The sequence below is a fragment of the Plasmopara halstedii genome (assembly GCF_900000015.1).
Source record: "Plasmopara halstedii genome assembly, contig: Scaffold_54, whole genome shotgun sequence".
Classification (NCBI taxonomy): domain Eukaryota; phylum Oomycota; class Peronosporomycetes; order Peronosporales; family Peronosporaceae; genus Plasmopara; species Plasmopara halstedii.
This window is the reverse complement of record NW_020186975.1, coordinates 838516-861401: the sequence shown is the minus strand read 5'-3', so window position 1 is coordinate 861401 and position 22886 is coordinate 838516. Positions and strand designations below refer to the sequence as shown.

General features: G+C 46.3%; 5 protein-coding genes across 5 annotated transcripts; 4 read left to right on the top strand and 1 right to left on the bottom strand.

Moving 5' to 3' along the window:
• Nucleotides 1-7207: 7207 nt before the first annotated feature.
• Nucleotides 7208-8751, bottom strand: PHALS_11525 (hypothetical protein L916_10948; the record flags this gene model as incomplete). Its single annotated transcript, XM_024726603.1, has 3 exons — nucleotides 7208-7219; nucleotides 7293-8607; nucleotides 8669-8751. 3 exons carry the CDS (start codon nucleotides 8749-8751, stop codon nucleotides 7208-7210), a joined length of 1410 nt encoding a protein of 469 aa, XP_024572025.1.
• A 2862-nt stretch (nucleotides 8752-11613) lies between these two features.
• PHALS_11524 (Protein required for meiotic chromosome segregation) lies at nucleotides 11614-13669 on the top strand (the record flags this gene model as incomplete). Its single annotated transcript, XM_024726592.1, has 6 exons — nucleotides 11614-11715; nucleotides 11785-12969; nucleotides 13035-13127; nucleotides 13191-13363; nucleotides 13427-13573; nucleotides 13645-13669. 6 exons carry the CDS (start codon nucleotides 11614-11616, stop codon nucleotides 13667-13669), a joined length of 1725 nt encoding a protein of 574 aa, XP_024572024.1.
• A 76-nt stretch (nucleotides 13670-13745) lies between these two features.
• On the top strand, nucleotides 13746-14111 carry PHALS_11523 (uncharacterized protein; the record flags this gene model as incomplete). The annotated part of the gene is made up of 1 exon (XM_024726581.1): nucleotides 13746-14111. The coding sequence occupies one exon, from the start codon at nucleotides 13746-13748 to the stop codon at nucleotides 14109-14111; it is 366 nt and encodes a 121-aa protein (XP_024572023.1).
• A 4725-nt stretch (nucleotides 14112-18836) lies between these two features.
• PHALS_11522 (Translocase of outer mitochondrial membrane complex, subunit TOM70/TOM72) lies at nucleotides 18837-22436 on the top strand (the record flags this gene model as incomplete). Its single annotated transcript, XM_024726569.1, has 1 exon — nucleotides 18837-22436. The coding sequence occupies one exon, from the start codon at nucleotides 18837-18839 to the stop codon at nucleotides 22434-22436; it is 3600 nt and encodes a 1199-aa protein (XP_024572022.1).
• Nucleotides 22435-22831, top strand: PHALS_14507 (uncharacterized protein). The gene has a single exon (XM_024726558.2). It carries the CDS (start codon nucleotides 22459-22461, stop codon nucleotides 22777-22779), a length of 321 nt encoding a protein of 106 aa, XP_024572021.1. The 5' UTR covers nucleotides 22435-22458; the 3' UTR covers nucleotides 22780-22831.
• The last annotated feature ends 55 nt before the right edge of the window (nucleotides 22832-22886 follow it).

Below are 22886 nucleotides of genomic sequence, written 5' to 3'. Positions count from 1 at the left end.
CTACTCTCATAGCATACCCGACAGTGTACCAACAGCTGATAAAGAGACCTCATCATTATTATATAATTATCCAACGACCAAATCAAGTACGCCAAACCGTGTACAGCCGGACATACGGTGGAAGATAACATCTTTACGCGGAATTGGCGTTTGTGTGGGAATCATTTGCGCATTAAACTTGTTATAGGCGTGAATGGTACGCCATTTACATTTTTGATGCACGCACACAAAACATCTGTGTGCTGTGAGAGGACTTGCTCTCTCTCACCATACAAGACGATTGCTTTTGGGCAAAGAATTCCATGGATATGTTTACTTTGCTCACGCAATTGTGGTCACTGTCGATGAAACGCATACTTGGTAAGGTTCACGATCAATTTCGTGTCGAGCTTCACGTTCGGGTGGAAGACCGGCGGTTTTGCATTGAGGACGTCATCCTTGTATTCCATAACAAATGAATGATAAGTATCTGTTGTATCATTTAAATGACATATCCTCTGCGTGACTCCATGCGCTGTCAAAGCTTTTTGAAAACCGAATCATTCGAAACGGATGGTGAACGTCATTCCGCTGAATCGACCTTCAACTGTAGCAACACGAACTCCGCAATGTCATCACACTTAACAATGGCACAGTCCGAAGCATCACAAACGACACTATCACGGCGATCCGGGACTGACAACGACAGTATCAGTGCATGAAGGAGACTGTCTTTGACCCCGTCAAAAGCCTTTCGATGCTCGGTGTCCCAACACCATTCGGCATCCTTCTTAGGGAGATTTAATGCAAGTTGTTGGAGAAGCCAAGCCACTTACACTAGTCCTTTTTCTTGTTCCAGTCCACAATGGCCTTGAACTTAGCGAGATCCGTTCGAAGGCCACGCTTCCCGATGAAGCACCTTAAAAAGGAAATTTCTTCCGCGCTGAAGACGCACTTATCAGCATTAGCATACGGTTTTATCGTGCCCATGCACTCGAGCACCACTCATAAAAAGACGATGTGGCTCTCTTCATCTTCTCTTCCGTGCTCCGCACGACTGTGGACGTAGATGTCGTCGAAGTTTGTCCTTACATACGCCCGGTGGGGCCCGAATTACTACATCATATGATGATTAAATATTGCTGGTGCATTTGACAGCCCTTGAATCATCATCAGCCACTCTCCGAGCGTCCCGCTTGGAGTACTCACCGCTGTCAGCAGAATATTACTCACACTCAAAAGCAATTGGTAATAACCATCGACCAAGTCGAGTGTGCTGTACTTTGTACAGCCGACCATATTGTTCTGGGGAACATCCTTTATAAGAATCGGCATCTGTTACGGGTATGACGGGGGGAGGAAGACGGCGATATCACCTTCGCGGCTATTCCCGCTGTAGATGCTTTTCTTGGGTCGAATGCGATGTCATTCGAAGAGTTTGGCGGTGCCTTGAACGCATGCAATTTGGCCGAGGTGGTCACCAAACGAAGGGATTAAGTCGTCTTCGTCTTCTTTTGGATGAAGCTGTCCTGGAGTTCATCAACGGGGTGCTGAATGCACGAATTGAATCGTCAATCCGAGGGATCCTTCGTATCCGTATTATCCTTTAGTACAGAAATTCCAAGACATCGACTGTAAAGAGCCGCCATCGGTCCTACCTCCGGACCGAGGTGTGCGTCATAAGATCGACCTGGTTCCGGAAATAAAATTCTGCGTATCACACCAATGAACCCTGCCCAAAGAGCAGTGTGACGTCATTGACGCCTTTTTCCGTTCGAAGCACGAGGCAGGAATGGTGCCTGAGAGCGAGCCTCCCCATTCGACACCCACGTTTTGTTTTCAAAAGCCGAACGGCAAGTGGCGTATCGTTTACGATTCTAATAAGTTAAACGCTGCCACCATTCGTTGGCGAGGTTTTATAGCTGTGCGCTATCGGCTACGGTAGACACACCCTGGGTCATGGTCGACACCCTGCGTCTTGCAGATAATATACGGCATCTCTGCAACCTCTCCTCGGAAATTTTACGTCTCGGCGAGACCAGTGGGAACACGCACTCAGCGTCATTTAGTGTCCAAAATCCCAGCTTCATCGGAGCCTTGAAATTATTAATAACATTCGACGAGAAGCTGCTAGTTCCGCAGTCTTCATCCAGTGGATAATGTGCCACTCCACTGGCATTTGAAGGGCCTTGTCCAAGATGCCTGGGACCTCTTCCGACCATGCCACTCTGGGCATTCAGCAACTGCTTTGAAACGTGAGCAGTGCTCAGTGGGGCTACGTGCCTCTACACGTGCAACACAAGGGTCTCGCCCTTGATGCCTTGGCCCTTGGCCAACCATGCCACTCTGGGCATGCGGTGACTACGCCAATACTTGAGCAGCAGGTCACGTGCCACTCCACGTTCAGCCCACGAGCTATGTTCGGGACCCTTGCTTCGGTGTTTGCCAACTCGGATACTCCGATATTCATCACATTGACCGTCCCGGTCCAGTGCCCGCGCAAATAGCGCTTCAGTTTCGTACCAGAGGTGATTTTATGACTCACCAAAGCTCCAACAGGAGGCGTGCGCGTAGCGCTCAAGGTCTTTGCCCTCCAGTCAATCCATGGATCATGGTGTTCCAACCATGCCATACCAAGGATAAGGTCATACCTTGCATCCAAGTCTAAGATTACACAGCGTTCCACACGCTCAAGTCATGATACTTGACACCGAGGTCCGTAGGGACCCTCGGCACAGTGACTCAAGTCCCCGTCGCTAAGCAACAGGTGACGGTGTCACTCAACCGCGCTTTCACGCCTCAGCATACAGCTGAGTTCCTTCGATCGTGGAGCGTCGTGCATAATTTTCCGACGCACCAGAATCGATAAGGATTTTACATGGCATATCAAAGCCCTTCATACGACCAGCAAGCCAGGCTTACATACACGTTTCGTGTTCAAGAGCAAGCAGCTCTTCGGGGCTGGGTTCTGCTGTCCTTCACCTCTGTGAGGCTCAACAGAACTCAGTTCTCCCTAGTAGGGTGCTTTGCTCCCACTGGGTGTTCTCATTTTTCCGCGTCAAACCATATTGGTTAGAAGCGGAACGTCAATTCTTGATGCGCCTTTGCAAGGGATAACCCGTTCGAAGGTGACATGTATCTCCACACACAAATCACCGTTGAGTTATCGAACGCTGCCTGGCAGCTCGGAGCTCTACCCCTCTTTCCCAGCGTAGGTGAAATCCATTGGCTCAGGCTCGCTCGACGAGCTATGAGAGTATGCATTCCAAACACGTCGTGCTGACTAAAAGTTGAATGTGGCAGTCAATGCCACATTCACTGCTTCTTCATAAGAAACCTGATGCACACGGAAGACTTCCATTCTAGCCACGTCAATGCGGAGGTCCTCCATTAAGACGGTCACTGTGACCGCCTCGGGGAGAGGATCGGCTGTCGTACCGGCGATGAGAGTACGGAGTTCTTGGACAGAGTCGTTCAACTCTTTCTTGCCCTGTCGGGTGGCAAGGAAGCGCGATCGCACGCGATATGCCTAGTGAGGCGGCGAGAAGCTCGTAAAAGCTGCAACTTCAGCTCCGCCATGAGAAAAACGCCACTTCAGCCGAAGTGCCGCAAGTCAGTGCGCATTCTCACATTCGACCCCCGAGCTTGAGAAACATGGCGGATGCCATAGCCATCTCGGTCTCTCGCACCCAGAGCAAGCGTTTCTCTCCATTCTTACCCTCAAAGGTCTTAACGCTCACAAAAAGCGACCTGGGTAGAGAGGAGTCATATGTCGTCGACGGTGGCGTCATGGATGTAGTCGACGCCAACATCTTCTGCTCTAGGTGCTCTAGCAGAGCATTTCATAGCTCGATTTTGCCTCTAGGCGCGCGCTTATCGCTTCATGTCCTTGCGATGCAAGGTGTTGCATGCCCTCAGGGCCAAGCAGGAACATCAGCCTTTTAAGCCCGTCCTGCATGCCCTGATGCAGATAGGAGAATCGCTCCATCTTCACAGAGGATCAGTCGTAGCGACTCAGGTGTAGATTGACTACAAGTGCTGCCAATCGCGGCGGGGCCGCGATAGATCTTTCCTTAAAGGATGCTTACTAAGCTCACAGACCTAACGCTCTACATTTGAACCAGTATGAGTGTAGCGGATCGCAATCCGCTACCTCCAAGAGTACCCAAATCCTTAGCGCAAGCCCAAAAAACTCTTTCGCTCAAAATTGAAGATGTAGTATCTGTTTTTTGCGGCGAAGTAGCCTATATCTGAATCGTTAGGCTTTCCTCATCAAATAATATAACCTAATTAATATGCACAACTCCACGTAGTCGCTTCTTGTTACGGGGTAGCCACACCATTAAGGTCACACAAGATTGTGTGACCCATCCTTTGATACCGTGTACGTCTAACGCCGTTACTATAATTGTCCCTTCACCTTTCCTTCTCTTTACGTAAGTCAACAACTCGCTGGAAGTGAGCAACACGTGATGAGGAATGTCAGTTGACCTAAGCCTTCCGCTGTAGGTGTGTGTATACGGGCGGGTAATTCCCTTTACATATGTGTTTGGGAATTTTATGGATAGGTTTAGCTTTTGTCAGATGAGGCTCTTGCATTAGCAAAACAGACTTGCAAAATAATGTCTAGATTCTGCTCCTATTTAAAGTGCATAAGCCCGACCTCTGTGCGTTTGTTACATTCACGTACACAACACCCCGTTACACTAAGTAGCGATCGTAGTAAATCCAACGCCTAAGCCATGAACTGTTAGATGAATTATTGGATATTCTAGTTCCTGTGACGGTGTCAACTCGACACATTGAAAAGCTTAAATCGATTGTTTATCCCGACGGTACCAAAGATTCGGCGTTGAGAGGTCCAAAGGCGGACATGGCTTGCCTAGAAGCGATCGCTAGCTACGGGTATGCGCTGGAAGCATATCTCAACATAATTTTAAGCAAGCGCCGTCGGGAGAACCGATGGTGCCCTTCGTTAGGTCGCTGATATTGATAGTCTATTTTTTTAGGGCCAGGACGACCCCTTTGGACAATCAATACTGAAATAGCCATGAATTTAGCCTATGTATAAATGGACCGACAGCTCAATGCGCTTGCAGTCTCAGAGCTAGAGACCGCGCAAAAGTGGATACTTATTTGCAATACCTTGGATAAAGAAGAGTTCACAGCTTGGGATAGTTCGAGACGATAGAAGCCGCAAGTAATGCACCGCCTAACCAGGCGGGTTCGTTACAGTTTTTGTCAGCCCTTCAAGGGGGAGAAAACCGCTAGAATACGTCCAGAGGTAGAGATATCTGATTGCCGCTATGGCGCCGGACCCTCGCCCGGGGGCGGTCACTGTTATTATATCATGAAAGTGCCCCGGAACGGATGCTGCTCGCTCAAAGACCTTCCACGTTCACCCTATCTTTCGGGATAAAGCAGTAGACGTCGCATTCAGATCGATCCACAACTTCTGTACCGCAAGAACCGGATTAGGTGCTGGGAATAAAGGCGCTATGAGTGCACTGGATGCGATAGATCACAGCCATGTTGAGGAAGAGTAGCAAAAAACCCTTAGCTTCTGAAAGGTTCAGTCGGTGTATCATCTTCAAAAGTGCAAATCATATCTGCTTCGCGTGTTTTCTTCCCTCTCAACTGATATGCCCGAAGGGTTGAGCTCCCGCGCAAAGTCGATCGACAGAACCCCTCGTGGGAAAAGGTCGAATTACAATAGCAACGTTGCGGCCTACTGGGAAAGAAATGGATATTACTGTACCTCGAGAAGGTTGTGGTCAAATTGAGACCCAGCCTTAAATTGCCGGCAACTCCTCAAAGGAGGAAGCTCACAGCCAAGGTTGGTGGTTGCTAAGATCAACGCCCCCGGCTTCGTGCAGCCGTTAAAAGACCTGATTTATTCAAGAGAATCGTGATTTGACATACGACGTACTTCTGTCGGGAATTGGCCGTCGGTATCGAGGGATCGAAAATGCAAACTTCGGATTAGCTTACAGTATCCGTGCGGAACGGAGAGCACTGGTCCAAGTTTCGAATGTTGTGCTTAATCGCCAACTAAAGTATGAGACTTTTGATAGAATGAAGGATGTCTAGTATTGCATATAAATTTGAGATACGAGTAAAGTTTTCTCTTTTCCTGCTCTCCGTGGGTCAGATACTTAGTAAAAGCGGTCACGTGGAAGAACGCGGTAGTTATCCCAAACTTTCTGATTGATCCGTGTCTGTAGGTGTCTTTCCCGTGTATTCTTATTAATGGTGAACGTCCCGGCGATCAGTCACTGCTTCCGGCCCTACGGTGTCCAAGGGGGTTATCTCTCGGGCTCACTAAAGACATGAGATATTTAAGCATGGCTGATATCTGAGCAGCTCGTGTTCCAACTTACAGTAAAATTAGATAAAATGCAACGGAGTTGCTGTGAACATCGCAAGACGGAAGTATCAATTCTACAAGTCAGCGTTAAGTTGCGCACCGAGGATGGCCTCGTATGCCTCACCCAAGAGCAAATTTAGAGTGTATCAAGTAACCAAGTACTAGTACTTAGTGTATTGTGAGCTGTTCCACACGATCCTTTATACAAAGTCTCCATCATCCCCGTTCTGAGGTAATTCTGATGCGACGGAAATAGGCCAAAGTATCACAAATAGCCGGCTCGGAATCGAGAAGTCAAAATTGGATCTCACCTGAGAACTTCTCCTGCAGCCTGCGAGGCCGTCTCCTCCGTCGCACCTCAACATCCTTTTTGTTTGATGGGCCATGCCTTGTCGGTATGCTTTGCACTAATTTCGGTGCATATCTGTAAATTCATCAGCCATAATGGCACTGGTCAGTCAATGCTTTTCAGAGAAGCATATCAAAAATGCTGCTCCTGCGAGCACAATCTGATTTTTGGCCTGCACACTTTGCTTAACATTGTAAATCTCTCTCTGACTCAAACTAAAGCATTTAAGCAGCTCTGGCTTTGCAATGACAAAGTCATTGCATGATCCAGCATTTCGAAGAATTTCTTTTCTTGCCTATCTTCGCCATATCAAGACCATGCTAAGCCATTTCCTTACTAATTATGCGATAAACCGCTGCAGCTCTAAAAGTACAATGTGAGCAATAAATATATTGTTGAGTGTCGTCAGATATTATCGTGGCGAAAGCAAAACAAATATTGTTGTTCAGTCTACAACTTCATTAACATCACAATAGCGAGTAGAATTGTAGATGTCAAATCTCTTTTCAGACCTACGGTAGGCTCTGGCAATCTTTCTCAAGTATTTTCTAAAATACGCTAGACCATCGTGTAACCGCGGCAGCGAGCATAGTGCACCTTGAAGGTTGCAAGTGCTAGTGCCACCACAATAGCAACTCCGATGAGAACTAAAGAAGAGAGATGTGAGGAGCCGTTGAATCTCTCCACGAAAGGCTCCTGCGATAATGCCACCTGGCTTTGACCAACGACCGGCCTTTTATAATTACAGATAGTCTCCCATGGGTCCGTTTTCGCAATGTGATCCGTGATAATCCGAGTGAATTCATTTAGTGGACAATCTGCGACCGAGCACTTTGTCAGCCTAATCTGCTCACGTTTTGTCAGAGGCGACCATATGTATGTTCGTAGAAAATAAATTTCACTCGCTTTAGGTTGCTCCCGGGCCTCTTCATTAGTGGGTGGACGTGCTCGCAGCTCAAAAAACATGGTGGTACCTGGGTGAAGAGCTGACACATTGAGAGCTGTCGGTAGTCCTTCAAAGTGGAATTCCCAGCCCAGCATCATACCCAGGCCATGAAGCAGTTCACGATGTCCATGAAAAGAGAAGAAGCGGTAATCTTCAACCGATGGAGCCGTCGGTACAGCTCCGTCGTGAAGCGTATTCAGCAGCAAGTCACTGAAACCTCCCACCCAGTATGTAACTTTGCGGTCTGACGAGAAATATCGCTCCATGAGGTTCGTAAACGCCAGCTGATTTAATTTTTCGCGCGCTTCGACTGTCACACCCTCGAGAAGAGGCAGACCCTCGTCGCGGTCAAAGACAAACATATCAGCTAAATCTTTTACACCCAACACAGCGTCTTCACCACCAGGAATGTAGGGGATGTCTTCGATGAAAACACCACAGGCCTTTCCCACCTGTTCGAGGACATCGCGATAATGGTCAAAAAGCTCTGGAGCGCGATGTTGAGCATACACAGCTAGATCCGCCTCCAAGGTACTAAGACAAGGACCCTTTGGAGCCGCAAATGCATGTTCGTTTTCTACAAGTTGCATGGTTATCGGCACAGGTTGGTGTGGAAAACCATGGGGGCCTGTTCCGTCTGGGTACAAGCCGTAACCCAACGCCGTGGCACTCTGCGCGCACCGCGTTGCTGCGTCAGCGCGAAAATACGTTTCAAAATGCGAGTGGTTGACACCATTAAGCGAGCGCGACAAGAAAGCTTCTTCGTGCTCCAGCTCGTCCACCATGTAAGTTCTACGAATGTGCTCACCAACAGCTAAAAGCTGATTCATACCAATTTCCGTTAGCTGCGTAAGCGGCACTTCGTATGCGTCCAGATTTCGTTTATTACGTGGGCAAATGAACCGGACTATGTTGTTTGGAGCCCGACTGCCGTGTCTTGAGAGTGTCACGAGGCGGCGGAGCTTACTAGTATTAACAAAGCAATTACAAGGATAAATTGTGCTTTCATGTCATATGAGTATCTCACCTTAAATCTTCGAGATCGGCCAGCACGAATCTAGTTGAAAGCATCGCACATAATAGCATGTGCACTAGCTGAGCGACGGTCATGGTTTCCTTTGACTGGTCGCGAGTCTCCAAGGAGTGAGTCAAATGAAGTATGTAGTGGATGCATCGTCCCGACTGTGCACATACTAAATGTTGATCTTTTGAGATATTGCCCCCACAGAAAGATTGATATACCGAGAAAATACGCAATATGCGTTTTTATAGTGTAGGTGTATGAAGTATACCGGTATATATAGGGGTTGAAGGGTGTACTGTTACAGATTATAATTTCAATATCTTGTTTCTTCAACACATCCGATGCCTGCAACACTTAAACGTGGATCCAGTATTCATACAAAGTGGAGTCTGGAACATATTCATGGACATGTTACATCGTATTTAAGTCGCATTAGTTGAATCCGATGCGATGAAAAAAAGGAGCGGAGAGTTGACTTGATAAAGCCCTCCACAATCTTAAACGACGAGAACTATCGTTTGACAACTCTTTGTGTGGCGGTGAATCTACCGACATATTTCACAGTGTTGTGTGACTTAACCCTATGCAATGAGAAAGCACGCGCACGATTACATTCTTTACAGCTCTGCGCATTCCTCAAGCGAGAAAAATTGTCATTCAGTTGGGGGTTGCTGACTTCATTTGCCATTACAGTCAAAATATACATCTGATATCTATCTACATGTTCAAAGCTTACTAGAAAGTGGTGATCGTCTCAATTAGTATTTGACTCTTTTTGGCACTGGCGGTGAAACATGCTATTCAGGCTTTAGAAGTGAACGTCAACATCAGCAATCTCACAGAGGAGTTCTCCATGCTCCCACCAACACCCGTTTGAGACGCTTCTGGAAGTGTCTAGTGTACGCCTTAAGGTAAGCAATTATCGCTTCTAATCCGTGGGCCAACATTCCCTTGACCCTTTCGAAAGCAGCAATGACATGAGATTTTCAAGCGTATCGAATTTTCTCGGGTAGGAAAAGACAAACTACATGTTTTCTGTCCTCGCAGATAATGCAGTGATTTTACGACTCGGCCATGGAATTGGCTACATATGCTTCCAACTGCGACAGAGTTGCCGTGCTATTAAGCAGATAAAGCTCTTATGATAAAGGTTTGCGTCAACGAATGGTACACAAGAAGGGGTCGTATTCTTCATACTGGTACGCGATCACCTGAAAATGAATCCATTACCGTCTGCATCTTCCGAATTCTCAAAATGATATTTTTAATCGAGAATATAAGTGCTGAAGTGTGTCTATTTAATGAGGCTGCAGCAATCTCATGACTTTTATCAATGATTCAGTCGCCACAGGCTATCAAAACGCTCTAGAGTGCGAAATACTGCATAATACTTGCCTCAACGGATTCTACCGCAAATTTGATGCGTAAAAAAGGAGATCAATTGTGATTTAGGCATAGAGCTAGGATTGTGTAAGTAATAGCGTCTTTGAGTTGACAACTGGACACCTTATTTGCGCAACAAGGTGAGCGCCAAAACTAGCATGTGCTGACTTGAAAAATTGCAATCGTTAGCTGCGGCGATTTACGTAATTTTCTTTTTTGAGTTCGGCGCAAACAGTTCCCTGTGCAACTGGCTGTTGCAATGATCATCGGCAAGGCACAAAGACACTTGAAGCAGAACTTGTTTTCTTTCTATCCCTGCTTTGTATATGGACAGCTCAACATAGCTATGTTAAGCGTATCCTTTCGCTCAAGACTCAAAACATTAATCGTATTTCGAAATTGGTAACTGAGGAAGAAGCGTATCCGGACAATCTCGTTTGTGATATATTCTCGAACAAGGAATGGCCCACCATCTTGGTTATTCGCCCCCCGAATTCATCCATTGATCAATAAATCAAATATATCCCAATTAAGAAAGAAATTTGCTGTTGCCAAGCCTCTTGCACATTGCAAGTAAGTGCATTGTGACCAGGATGACCACATCTAAAAAACTTGCGACTAGCAGTGTACTCCAAAGAGTAACGTTTCCCTATTGTGGTTCTGCCGAACGATCACGCTTACCACATCGGGTTTAGAAAACGACTACAATGGTCGAAAACTGATCCAGGGCAATAGTAGAGGGGTAATCTACAATAGGGGTGAGTGGCTGGTGACGTATTTTAATATATATGAAGGATAGACAGGTGCTGCTTCGACACTAGCCTGTGGGAAAAGGATAATTTTTATTTAAGCCGAGAGAATCTTGTTTCGTAAATCTTACGAAGGGAATTAGAAATGCACAAACCAAATGCAATTACTATTCAATAATTATTGGATATAGCAGGAATAAAATTTGAATAACTGACCACCAAAAATATTAAAAAGAACTTTATTAGATTTGATATCTGATAAATTTCAGATGATGTGATTGATCACATGGTGGCGCGGGTCTTGAGCCCTTTTCAGCTTTCATTTGCTTTGCACGCGCATCCCATCCATTATTCTTTGGAAAAAAACGCGATTGAAGTAAAAGCGATCTATAGCAACAGTGAGATAGATATCACGCGTTTCGAATCAGTTGACTTTTACGTACGTAAAAAATAATTCATTTTCATTGTATACTGAGGTTTACGCAACTAGGCAACTTAAACCAGCGAGCATATATAGAGACGCAGTAGAGCATAATGCTCATGTGAGCCCACTAGTTTTTATCGAGTTCAACTTTACAACTAACACCATCCATACACAGGTTGGGCAAAGACATAGATTATATTTCATTAGGTTCACCATTTGTTTGCACGAAGCCTCATTATTGGCTGCCTCACATAAAGAATGTTAAGTGGCCAATAGGTATACCAATTTGCTTCCACAGAGCCTCAGTATTGGCTGTCTTACCTAGAAAGTCATATAAAAAAGTCTGGAAGAAGTTGATCAATTCAAAGCTGTAAACGTACTGCGCAACGGCAATGTCGACTATAGCAGAAGCAGTGATAAAGGGTGCTATTGGAGGTGCTGGGTTTCTCGCGAGTGCCTATGCTCTTACTAGATTTGTCGTGGCCACGCCATTGGTGCGTATCATTCAGATATTCTAAAAATTTATTGATATCAACTGTCGTATCTTGCTGGGATCACGGCAGGAAATCGCCCCACAAGGAGATACTGAGCATAAGCTAGATGTCGTTTTGTGTTTTGACACAAAAATGTTCTCTCAAAACACAGTGGAGTTTTTCGTGCAAATGGTCAAGAAGCAGAGCCACCTGATCATCACACCCAAGACAAAAAGACTGGAGACGCAAGCAGAAGTCGGCGATAAGTCGAAAAACACTCGTGCGATAACATATTATCTTGTGGGTGCAACACATGCAACACTGATGGCCATTAAGCAAAAGAAAGAGCGAGTTTTGTACGGTGACGTGAGTGAAGAACCAGTGCCCGAGCATTTCTGCTCGGGAGACCGAATCGATCTTATCATGTTTGAGCTAGGGCGGTTGAACGTCCAAATCACCCACAATCATTCGACTGGACTCGATAATGAGATCGCAGATGATGTGGCCACGATACCTCATCCATTTCAAGACGAGGAACATGGACTTCTCCTTCAGCAAGCAATGCATTCGAAGCTTTTAATGGACCATTTTCCTTTGCACGATCACAAGGAGCGCCGTGAGCTGGTGGAGATGTGGGTGAAAGATTGGAAACACCCACAGCCGCTATATACAGTGCGGTCGTACTTCGGAGATGAAGTCGGCTTTTATTTTGGTTTTCTGGGGATGTACACACAATGGCTAATGCCACTGGCAGCAATGGGACTTCTTACCTTTGTGCTTGATTTCTTTCCAAGTTATGCAGCATATGGCCGGGGAGTGTATTCGCTCTTAGTAACAAGTTGGGCCACAGCCTTTTTGAAATTCTGGAAGCGCCGTGAAAATACTCTGCGTAACGATTGGGGCATTTCTGCGTCCGATTCGTTGGTTCTGGAGCCCACACGCCCAGAATTTTTTGGTGAAAAGCGCTTTGACTCGATTGAAGGATGCTACTACACCTTTTACTCATCTAAGAGCCGCGCCAAACGCTACTTATTGACGACTTTAGCGACAATTGCTGCGATGGCTGGAGTCACAGTGTTGATGATCTTATACTGCTACATGGAAGAATGGTTTGCAGTTGCATTCGTTCCTGCTACAGGGTGGGATGGATTTTGGGAGTATGTCTATCTTGTACCCTCCATAATCTATTCCGTAGTGGTGTTGTATGTGGATGCAAAATACTCGGAGCTTGCGACTTTTTTGACGCAGTTTGAAAATCACCGCACCGAGAGTGATGTAAGTTATTTTTCTTGTGATTTGCTGAGTATGTAGTACTGAATGAACAATTGTCTTGTCATTAGTTTGCAAATGCTCGCGTGCTCAAATTGGCTTTATTTTACTTCGTAAACAACTTCGGGTTTTTGTTCTATGTGGCATTCAAGACTCGCGATATGGTTTTGCTAGAGCAAACATTAAGTTCTTTGCTGATCACGAGACAGCTATTAGGTAATTTGCAGGAGCAACTGGTACCATTTATAAGCAAGAGATCATCATTAAAGGCTGAAGCTGGGAAGCTGGCGAAAGAATTGAGAAAGAAAAATGCAATCGTGAGAGAGGTGGATGCAGAGCTTCTATTCCCCTCATATGACGGAACATTTGATGACTATTTGGAAATGTTCGTGCAGTTTGGGTACGCGACCAATTCAATTTTCATAGATCTAAATGTTGCTTGAACTAATTCTGCCTTTTCTAGACAGGTAACGCTGTTCGCAGCAGCATATCCTCTCGCCTCGCTTTGGAGTCTTTGCAACAACATAATGGAGATTCGGAGTGACGGCTTCAAACTCTGTGTCACTTTTCGCCGGAGCCACAGAACGCCCACACAAGGCATTGGGACCTGGTACTATGCCTTCAGCGCGCTGGGCTATCTGTCCGTGGTGACCAATTGTGCAATTTTTGGACTGCATTCAGGTTTCCTGAAAAGACTCTTTCCTAAGATGTCTTTTGCCGGATCGCTGATAGCTGTGGCACTAATGGAGCACGCAATGATTGCAGTCAAGGTGTGCGTCGAAATGTTTGTCCCAGACACGACCTCAGCTGTGGCAGAAGCGCGTCGCATGAAGCGAGCGTGGCTCCGCAAAAAAGCCTCGCTACAGGTGGAACTATCGTCACGCCAGCAGTCCGACAATGTCAAGGATAAAGACGAGATTCATGTGCTACAGTCTCAAGATGCCATTGGAGCGGCAGACGTGAACGAGTGGCTGAGTCATGAGAAGGAGCGCCGCGTCAAACTGGAGCGCGAGTTGAAGAGTTTGAATGATTTGTACATGGGTTGGATCCGTGAAGAACAGAATAAGCGAAAGAAGACGGAGCATAAGCTGGAGGCACTAATGGAGCACGTTAAGACGCCACTGCTTGCAATGGATGCATCTACGTGAAAAAAAAGGATTATTAAGTGCTAGTAGTATGAATTAGTTTGATACCGTTGATATTCTCATCTACGGTTGATACACATGGGAATAATTTGCTGCCAAAGTGCTACTGTTCAGAACAGAACAGAAGACCTGAAATTAAAGCAGTATTTAATTTCATTTTGTTCGAATCGCAGTTCGTAAGATCGTATTTCGAGTTACGAACAGATCCTACTAAATTGTGAAAAGGCCGAATGACGAAACAATAACCTACAATGATTATTGCTGTTCCTACAGGTATCCAAATATAAATATTTAGTTGGTGTATGGTTTCATATACGTAAATTATGCTGCCGAAGAGTAACCCTACGTAAACGCCTAACGATCAAGAGATCGCGTCTTTCGCTTCAATAGCGATATCCGCCGAGCGAAAGCTGTATTCCACACGAGGGTCTAAAACCGAATGTGGATACGAGCGCAGGAGAACCACCCTGTGAGTAGCCGTCAGCTGCTGCTCCTGTGCCTCGTCGAGGCGATTGGTAATAATACCACTCTCCCCGAGAGCCGAGAGGTCGGAAATCGGACATGGTGTCCGTAGGGTTTGAGCTGGGTTCAAGTCGCGCCGTTGGTGCACTTAATCTTCCTCATCATCCCATGATGGGAAAGGAGTGTCCGAATCGCAGTCGTATTCCACCGTCTCCTTGACGAGGAAATCCGTCGCCAGATGCTGGCTGCGCTCGGTTGCCGAGGGCGTGGGATGTGCTTCCCGCGAAGCCACAGACGAACTGTCGGGAGATGCGCCCTGTGCAGAAGAAAAAGAAGGGCTTCGTCCGCGGGGCTAGGCTGGTTGCATTGCGTGTCGTAGACAGGGCTCATAGACCGGTGAATGTCGAAAGTTGATTATAAGAACGTTAAGGTGTCTCAGACACGCGAGCCTCGTATGAGGCGATCATTAAATGAGAATTGGGGGTATTCGCAATTTTAGTGGGGGAGAGTGTAACGGGGTCACAATGAAAGAGCGGGTCGCACAGGATGGTGTGACCGTACATAAATGTAGATCACACAAGTTGGTGTAGTCACATAGTGGTGTGGCTACACCGTAACAAGAAGCCACTACGTGGAGGATTGCCAGTAGTAATGCACATTAACCAGGCTTTACTATATTAATTAGGCATTACTATATTAATTAAGAAAACCTAAGGTTTGAGATATTGCGGCACTGCCTCAACTAAAACAATTAAATACAGCTTTCAAATTTGAACGGAAGAGTCCCTGTACCCTGGTTAAGGTTTTCAGTACTCTCTGAGCGCTCCGCTACACTCGTACTGGTTCTTGTAAAAAACGTAAGGCCGGTGACCTTAGCTTAGCTTCCTCTAAGCAAAGAGCTACGGCAGTTCCGCTGCACGGAGGGAAAAGGAATATACTGTAATGATTTACATTTCTAACGAGAAGAGTACATAGATCTGATTCAGGAATAAACCAACAGAAAAAACAAGATATATCAGTACCATCCCTCCATCCGTGGTGGCATACCTATTTATTTTCACTCAGGGCGAAAACGTTGATGTTCTAGAATACTTTTAAGGGGCTTGAGCATATAGTAAAGTACTGTACTTGGAAATCACATAGTTCCCAAAAACCAAAAAGAAAAAGACAATCAACCCTTTATACAGTATTCTAAACCACAACAGGGGCATGACTTCCTTTAATAACCAACTCATTTGACGCTGCTTTAGTAGCAAAGTACATTTCTGGGTTTTGAACCTCTGACAGTAAATAATTAAGCACTGGTTTTAACCAAAACAAGAGCTAAGGGAAAGAAGGCAAAGTAATCAATTCCCCAAGGGCAAGAAAAAGCGTCTTTTCGTTCCCAGAGTACAGCTTAAGGGATTAAGTTCAATAAAGTGCCGGAGAGTACCGGTAAGCTGGCCAGCGGCACCGCCGCGTTCTGAGAGGGATTCAACCCCTGACACGTCTCATACGTGCACAACAGCTTAAGCCACCAATATTGGCAACTCCAAGAGTTGTAGGTCTTCTCACGCCCGAGATAACCACTGAGTGGGGTATTCGGTGTTTCATCTCATCATCGTGAGGAACTACAATACGTGGAGTATCCGCTGAATTGGTGCTATAATACAGCAACCCGTTATTCAACGAATATCGGTGTAACCGTGCGCACAAACACGCCCGCAATTTCCTGTCCGAGTTTCCAAACAATTGCTCCCGAGAGCCTGTAGCAGCGCTAAACGCATTTTATCATCCGCGTATGCGGCACGGATCAAATCATTCACTGAAGGCGTCACCGTCGTAATATGAGCAAGCTTATGGCTTTGTCTTTGTGATATCCCATCTGCCTAAGCATTCTGCTTTCCTGGCTTATACTTCGCCTCGAAGTTTTTTCTGTAAGGAATGAGAGCCACATGGTCATTCTCTGCGAGAGGGAGGGCGACTAAGTCGCAGTGCGTAATGACGCATAATCTGTTTCGATCACAAATGGCTTTGAGCCAAGCAGGTGCACCATGAAAGTGACAAGTGCATACTTCATCGCAAGTGATTCCTTGTCGTGGACTGGGCAGTTCCTCTCCGCAGCCTTAAGCTGGCGAGATTCAACAAATATCACCCCTCGGCGTCTGTTTACAGCAGTACACAGCCGATGGCAAAGTTTGAAGCGTCACAGTACACAGCCGATGGCAAAGTCTGAAGCGTCACAGACACTAAAAGAACGATTGAGGTCTGGCAAAGCCAGTATTGGTGCATGGAGGAGGCTGTCATTGACCCATCATAAGCCTCCCGATGTTCGGTGCCCCAACCCCATTCTGTATCCTTCCCAAGGTGATTAGACAATGGTCAAGCCATTTCCGTATGATTCGTGCTATACTTGCCCAAGTAGTTGGCGAGGCCAAGCCACTTGCGCAAGACCTTTTGGTTCTTTGGAACCGACCAGTCCACAATGAACTTAGCGGGATCTGCTCGAAGGCCACGCTTCCCAATGAAACACCCTAAAAAGGGAATCTCTACTGCGCCAAGGATGCACTTATCGGCATTAACATATAGCTAATTCGTGCGCATGCACTCGAGCACCGCTCTCAAATCGACGATATGAGCGTCCAGGATCGGGAGGAATCATCCGTCGTCGACAATACGCAGTCAGCGCTGACAGCTTCTGCTGTGAGCGCTCTAATAGAGCATTTCCATAGTTGAAAACGCTTCTAGTCGCGCGCTCATCGCCTCAGGTCATTGCGATGCAAGGTGCTGCACGCCCTCAGGGCGAAGCAGGAACATCTGCTTTATAAGCCCGTCCTGCATGCCATGAGTCAAATAGGAGAATTGGTCCATCCTCACAGGGATCAGTCGGATCTTATTCTTAGGTTTCAGAGGGCTCTTAATTTTTGTATGCGTCCCGACTAGGGGCTATGACTTTTATTGAATTTATAGAAGGTTTTGAATCGTACAGCTCAATTTAGACAGGTTCTACTGTATAGAGTTTTATCAGATATATCGTTAAATTATTAGTAGTTTTGCTAGGCTAAATTCTAAAGTGCTAGCGACTCTCAGTTTCGGAACTGAATCGTGCGCGATGAGCTCATCCTCTGTGTAGTGGTTTATGCGAATTTGTAGAATCCAAGCTTTTGCTCCACAGAAACTCTGATTCACTCTAAATATATTGATACTGCATTGCGGGATCCTTTTTCTATTTAATTTCTCCTCGCTTTGTATTTGACGAGTGAATTAATTCCGGGACGCTGGAAGCGCTAAAACGCAGTTAGCTTTATTTTTCAGCTGCTGATTACATGACGAGCATTTTTAGTTCCGTTTGTCGCATCGGAGAAATTGTTTCGTAGATCTTTGCGCAAGCGCAAAGTCGAATCGCCCTACTGGCCATCCGTCATCATAATTAAGAGCAAACCACCACGTGATTTATATTGGTGAAATATGCTACATTAACGGTCAACTCGATCCCATCAGGTGGCCTATACGCAAACGAAGTGACCCCGGCCGCTGCGAGTTATCCAACTACTTCATCTGTCACTGGAATGACCTTATCCCCTATGCCTCTGCACATGCAGCAGCATGCTCAGCAGAGTATCCAAGACCATTCGAATCCACCGTTATCTCAGGGTAGCGCTCCGGGGTCTTCAAGGGGCTACAACAGAAATGTAAACGCGTCGCCAGCAAAACTTAACGTACGATCGGATGCTGGGGAGATCCTGCCGTCAGGCCCGTTATCGGGCAACGGGCACCCAGGTCTAGTCCAACAGCAATTACCTAGTCTCTTGCATTTGAGCGTCGATTGACTCGCCAACAATGCTCGATAACGGGCGCGCTGTGCACACGACTCTAGGTTTGACTTAAATTCGTTTCGCATCACTAGCGAAGAAATGCGTGCGCGTGATCGTGCACAATTGGATCTGTGTGACACCGTGCGACACGCTGCTGAGGTGATCCCCGACCTTAAAGCTTTCCAGTTTGCCTCTTCCTTTTTCACCTGCATATTCTTTTTGTAGGTCTTGCAGCCATCGCATCGCGAACGTGTCGTAGGACACTCAGTTTGGTAGACAAGAAGTCACCGACTTCTTTACGGATGGTGAGGGGGCTGACATCAGCCAGCCGTTCGGCTATTCCTCTCCCACCAAGTATTCGAAAGGGTCTGAGTTGCGTTACCGCCGTGAGGGCGATTTTTGTGCTTTCTTTACCGATTTGATACCGGTTACCAGTACAATTCCTGTACAGCACCACCACTCTTATCACAGTATGGGGATGGCACGAAAACAACTACTAGTACGCGTCTCGGACACACCGGAGGTATCCCAAAGTACTAAAAGGTGCATAGAACAAGTGGCACATACATGTGAACTTAAAGCTGTAGCTTGCGAGAATTACAGCGAAATCGGTACTCTTATGGGCTTTGAAAACACCAAACACCAATTAGCGGTTGCCTGTATGCTGCATTGGCTTCTACAACCGGTTGGAGAAAGCGAAGTTCGGGTTTTTGCGATTGACTTATCCATGGAGACGTGCTTCTCGCTCGTGGAGTTACTGAAATGTGAAAAGACTGCGCTAGAGTCACCCAAGTCTGGTATCGTCAAGGTTTTGAACGCAGAGGAGTTTGTCCAGGCGGTGCTGGCCAAAAATGATAAACTGGATCGCACAGTACAAATTGTGGACTGCCGCGAACCACTTCAGTATTTGGGCCTAGCTAACGACAACGAGGTATCAGGACATCTTAATGGTGCAGTAAACGTGCCGTTCGCAAATATTTTTACTGCAAGTAGAAATCCAGAGGACGCGGACACCGGTGATCTACCGACGGTCGGCAAAGAAGCGTTTATGCTATCTGTAAGCGAGCTGCGGGATGTGTTTAGAGCAGATGGCATTGATCCAAACAGGCCTATCGCCCTTGTGTCGAGCAAACCGGAAGAAGCTGCCGCAGTTGCCACTGCATTATTACTTGGGGGTCAGCAAGCTGAAATTACATTTTGCACAGAGCCACTGACAGACCGGTTTGTTAAGTTATTTCCTTCTTCGTACACAACCGACCTTTATGACAAAGGTCAGTTGTTGTACAAAAACGAGCAAGGCGGCTTCGACTTGTCTTCAGAGCTACATGAGGTTCTTGTTACGGATGATGATAAGAAGATCAGAATAAAGCTTGAAAAGGCCTATAACGGATACAACAGCGGAAAGGCAAGCATGAAACGAGAAGATATGACTCAAAATTTAGTTGACAAAGAAGAGATTGTGTGGGTTGAAGACGGTCGTCGCTACTTTGATATGCCATCACCAATTAGTAAAGTCGAATTCTTGGACGTGTCACGCACAATCTTTCGCGTTGTCTCGTTCGTACTGGCACCTTTTGGATTCCCTGACTCCCTACATGAGAAACGCTCGCTGCAGGAGGTGAAAACACAATGCGGGTCGCTTTTTCAAGACGTTCTTGAAGTGTGTTCTGATCTTATTTATCAGGAGAAAGGGCTTAATGAAGGCGCGATGGCTATGAGCGTCCATAAATGGGTAGAGGAAAACCATGACCGCGATTGCACCTCTTGTATCAAAGCTATTAACGAATTGTGGGATGTTCTGTACACACCGCCATCTGTACTTGAAGTGCCAGACCTCACTGAGGATCAAATAGTGGCGCTAGCAACGAATCTTGAACAGAAAATGCTTGAGCTGGTGAACAAACGAGCGCCCTGGGCGTTTGAAAGTGTTTGTGACGAAAAAGAGATAAGAGACGATGAGATTGAGCTTGATTGTGACGATACATTGAAAATTATCGAAGAGAACGAAAAGCGAATGAAAGAGCAGAATGAGATGGACACGAAGGAGAACAACGTCGATTTTGACGAGGAAGGGAGAAGTCACAAAGCTAGGTCAGTCAATGAAGACACGGTAGTCGCCGGTAAGACGGATATCAGCGCGGAGGTGGTTAGTGATAAAAATATCACGTCGAGGCAGCATAATATTAGCAATGTAAAAGCTGATACGAAGAAAACGACACAGACTACAAACGTGGAAACGAATAGCAAAAATAATGCCAATGCTGGTCAGAAACGGAATAAAGGCTGGGATTGTATGTATTTAGTTGTGGTTTACGCGTTGGGTTATATCCCGCGGAACTTGAATGCTAGGCAGAAGAAACTGAGTTCACTTCAGATCAAGTCATTTATTCAGGCTGTTGCAGAAGCTTCTTGGGAGGTTATAAAAACCGAACCGAGCGAGCTCAGCCAGATTGAGTTTCAGGCGCTGTGCGAGACGCTGCATGACAAAAAACAAGAGCAATACTCTAAGACGGGAAAGACCCTCTATGTTCTCGAACACTTTCTCAATCGGTCCTTGAAGAAGGACGAAATTCTTGTGGATGAATTGGCAGGTGTTCGTGAGGCTATATTCGACGGTGACATTTCTCGACGGTCAGGGCGTTACCAAATAGCGCTTGCAGCCTACTCCAAATCATTTGAATTTCTTCCTCTGTACCACAAGGATTTGGAGAACGCAATGATTGGCCGTGCTAGGTGTTTCATTGATATGAACGAGCTGGGTCGTGCAAAAACTGAAGCCTTGATCGCACTCAAACTCAACCCGTACAGCGTCGGTGCATACGAGTGTCTAGGAAGCGTCGAGGACAAAAGCGAGCACCCTGAAGCAGCGATGCAGCACTACGTGTCATCCTTTATTCTTGACGGTTCACGTTCAGCGGATCTCGCTGAATCCATTGATCGTACATCGCGCCGGGTTGGTCGAGGTGTCGCAAAAGCATTGTTTGCCAAAATCGAAAAGGTTCATGAGATGCCGTCTGCGTGGCTAGTTGAGAGCTACTTTGAGTCATTCGAGCATGACGCCGATTACACCACGCATGTTTCAATCGATATTGCAGAAAAGGAAGAAGTCGTGCTAAGCAAACTAGGCGCACGTACGCTACTCCATCGCGCAATTTACAATAAACGTCGTAAAATGTATGGTGCAGCACAAAGAGACATCTGGACGGTCGTTGCCAAGGACATGGCAAGTGAGGATCTGACGACGGAGGAGCGCGCGGTGGCACTAAACCTGTATGCATCACTGTTGTATGTAGCGGGTGACGTCCACACTGCAATTGAGGTCATAAATGAGAGCCTGAAACTGCAGCAGACGCTGGTGAACTCGTTGATAAAAAAGGGTGGATTTTTGGCAGAAATCGGTGAAAAGGACGAAGCCATTTTATGTTTTTCTAAAGCAATGGAGCTGGATCCAAATGAAGCCGACGTGCATTTACACTTTGGGCAAATGAAACTCCTAGATGGCAATTTTCACGAGGCTGTGCAGTGTCTACGCCGCTGCATTTCGCGATCAGACGCCCTTCCAATGACCCATGTGGTTTATGGCATGGCACTTTATAAGAGTGGTTCAACGCACCAAGCCAAGGACGTTTTTGATGAAGCGTCAAAAAAGTTTCCGGGGTCTGCGGAAGTACATTTGTTTTATGGCGAAGTTCTGGCGGACCAGGGAAACTACGCTAACGCCATGCGCCACTTCTTGACAGCGTGGAAGCTATCACCGCAATGTCCTCTGCCATTTTTAAATGCTGGTCGCGTTTATGTGAGCACGAACGATCCGCTGCGTGCGATTGTGCACTTCAAACAGGCTCTTAAAGTTGATCCTCGTTGCAGCTCGGCACACTTGGACATTGCCCAAATACTCTTCGCCCAAGGCCGTACGGATGAGGCATTCGAACACTTTGAAATGGCCGCATCCTGCTGTCGCTTTCTTCCCGAGGTGGAGGAAGTTTGTGCGTGTCAGGAAATGGCCAAGATGCAGCTTAAAGTTACGGAGATTCTTGGTGTTGAGCTGCGTCACATTATGCGCAGCAAGTAAAAAACGTTCATGATTCTTCAATATGGGTTACCATATAATCACAAAAATTGTAAAAGGTGACATACCGCAATTTTCACAGTCATCGATTATGGTCGGAGGAAAGCACCGAGCATTTACGTTTGGGGTGATCGTGGCTTCGTTGATCAGTGCTGGGTATTTGCTAGTGCGTCATACCCCGACGCTGTTTGGGCAGAAGATATGGGTGCTTACAAACATCGACATAAATCTAGAATTCTTTGCCAGGCATCATTGCAGGTATTATGATGCAATGTGCTTTGGCTTGGCACAGGTTCAATCCAATAGATCGCGAGCTGCAAAATTTCAAGATTCAGCAAAGCCCTGACTAATGACCTAAATGAAAACTCACGCTAAAAATATTCTAAGTAGTTGTGGTGTGTCTAATACAGTGCTGGCCAAAAATATGTAGCCATGACTAATTCTCAAATTTTA

What these genes read in the sequence shown, in the direction of transcription:
- PHALS_14507 (XM_024726558.2), top strand. Translation starts at nt 22,459, where the DNA reads ATGGGTTACCATATAATCACAAAAATTGTAAAAGGTGACATACCGCAA.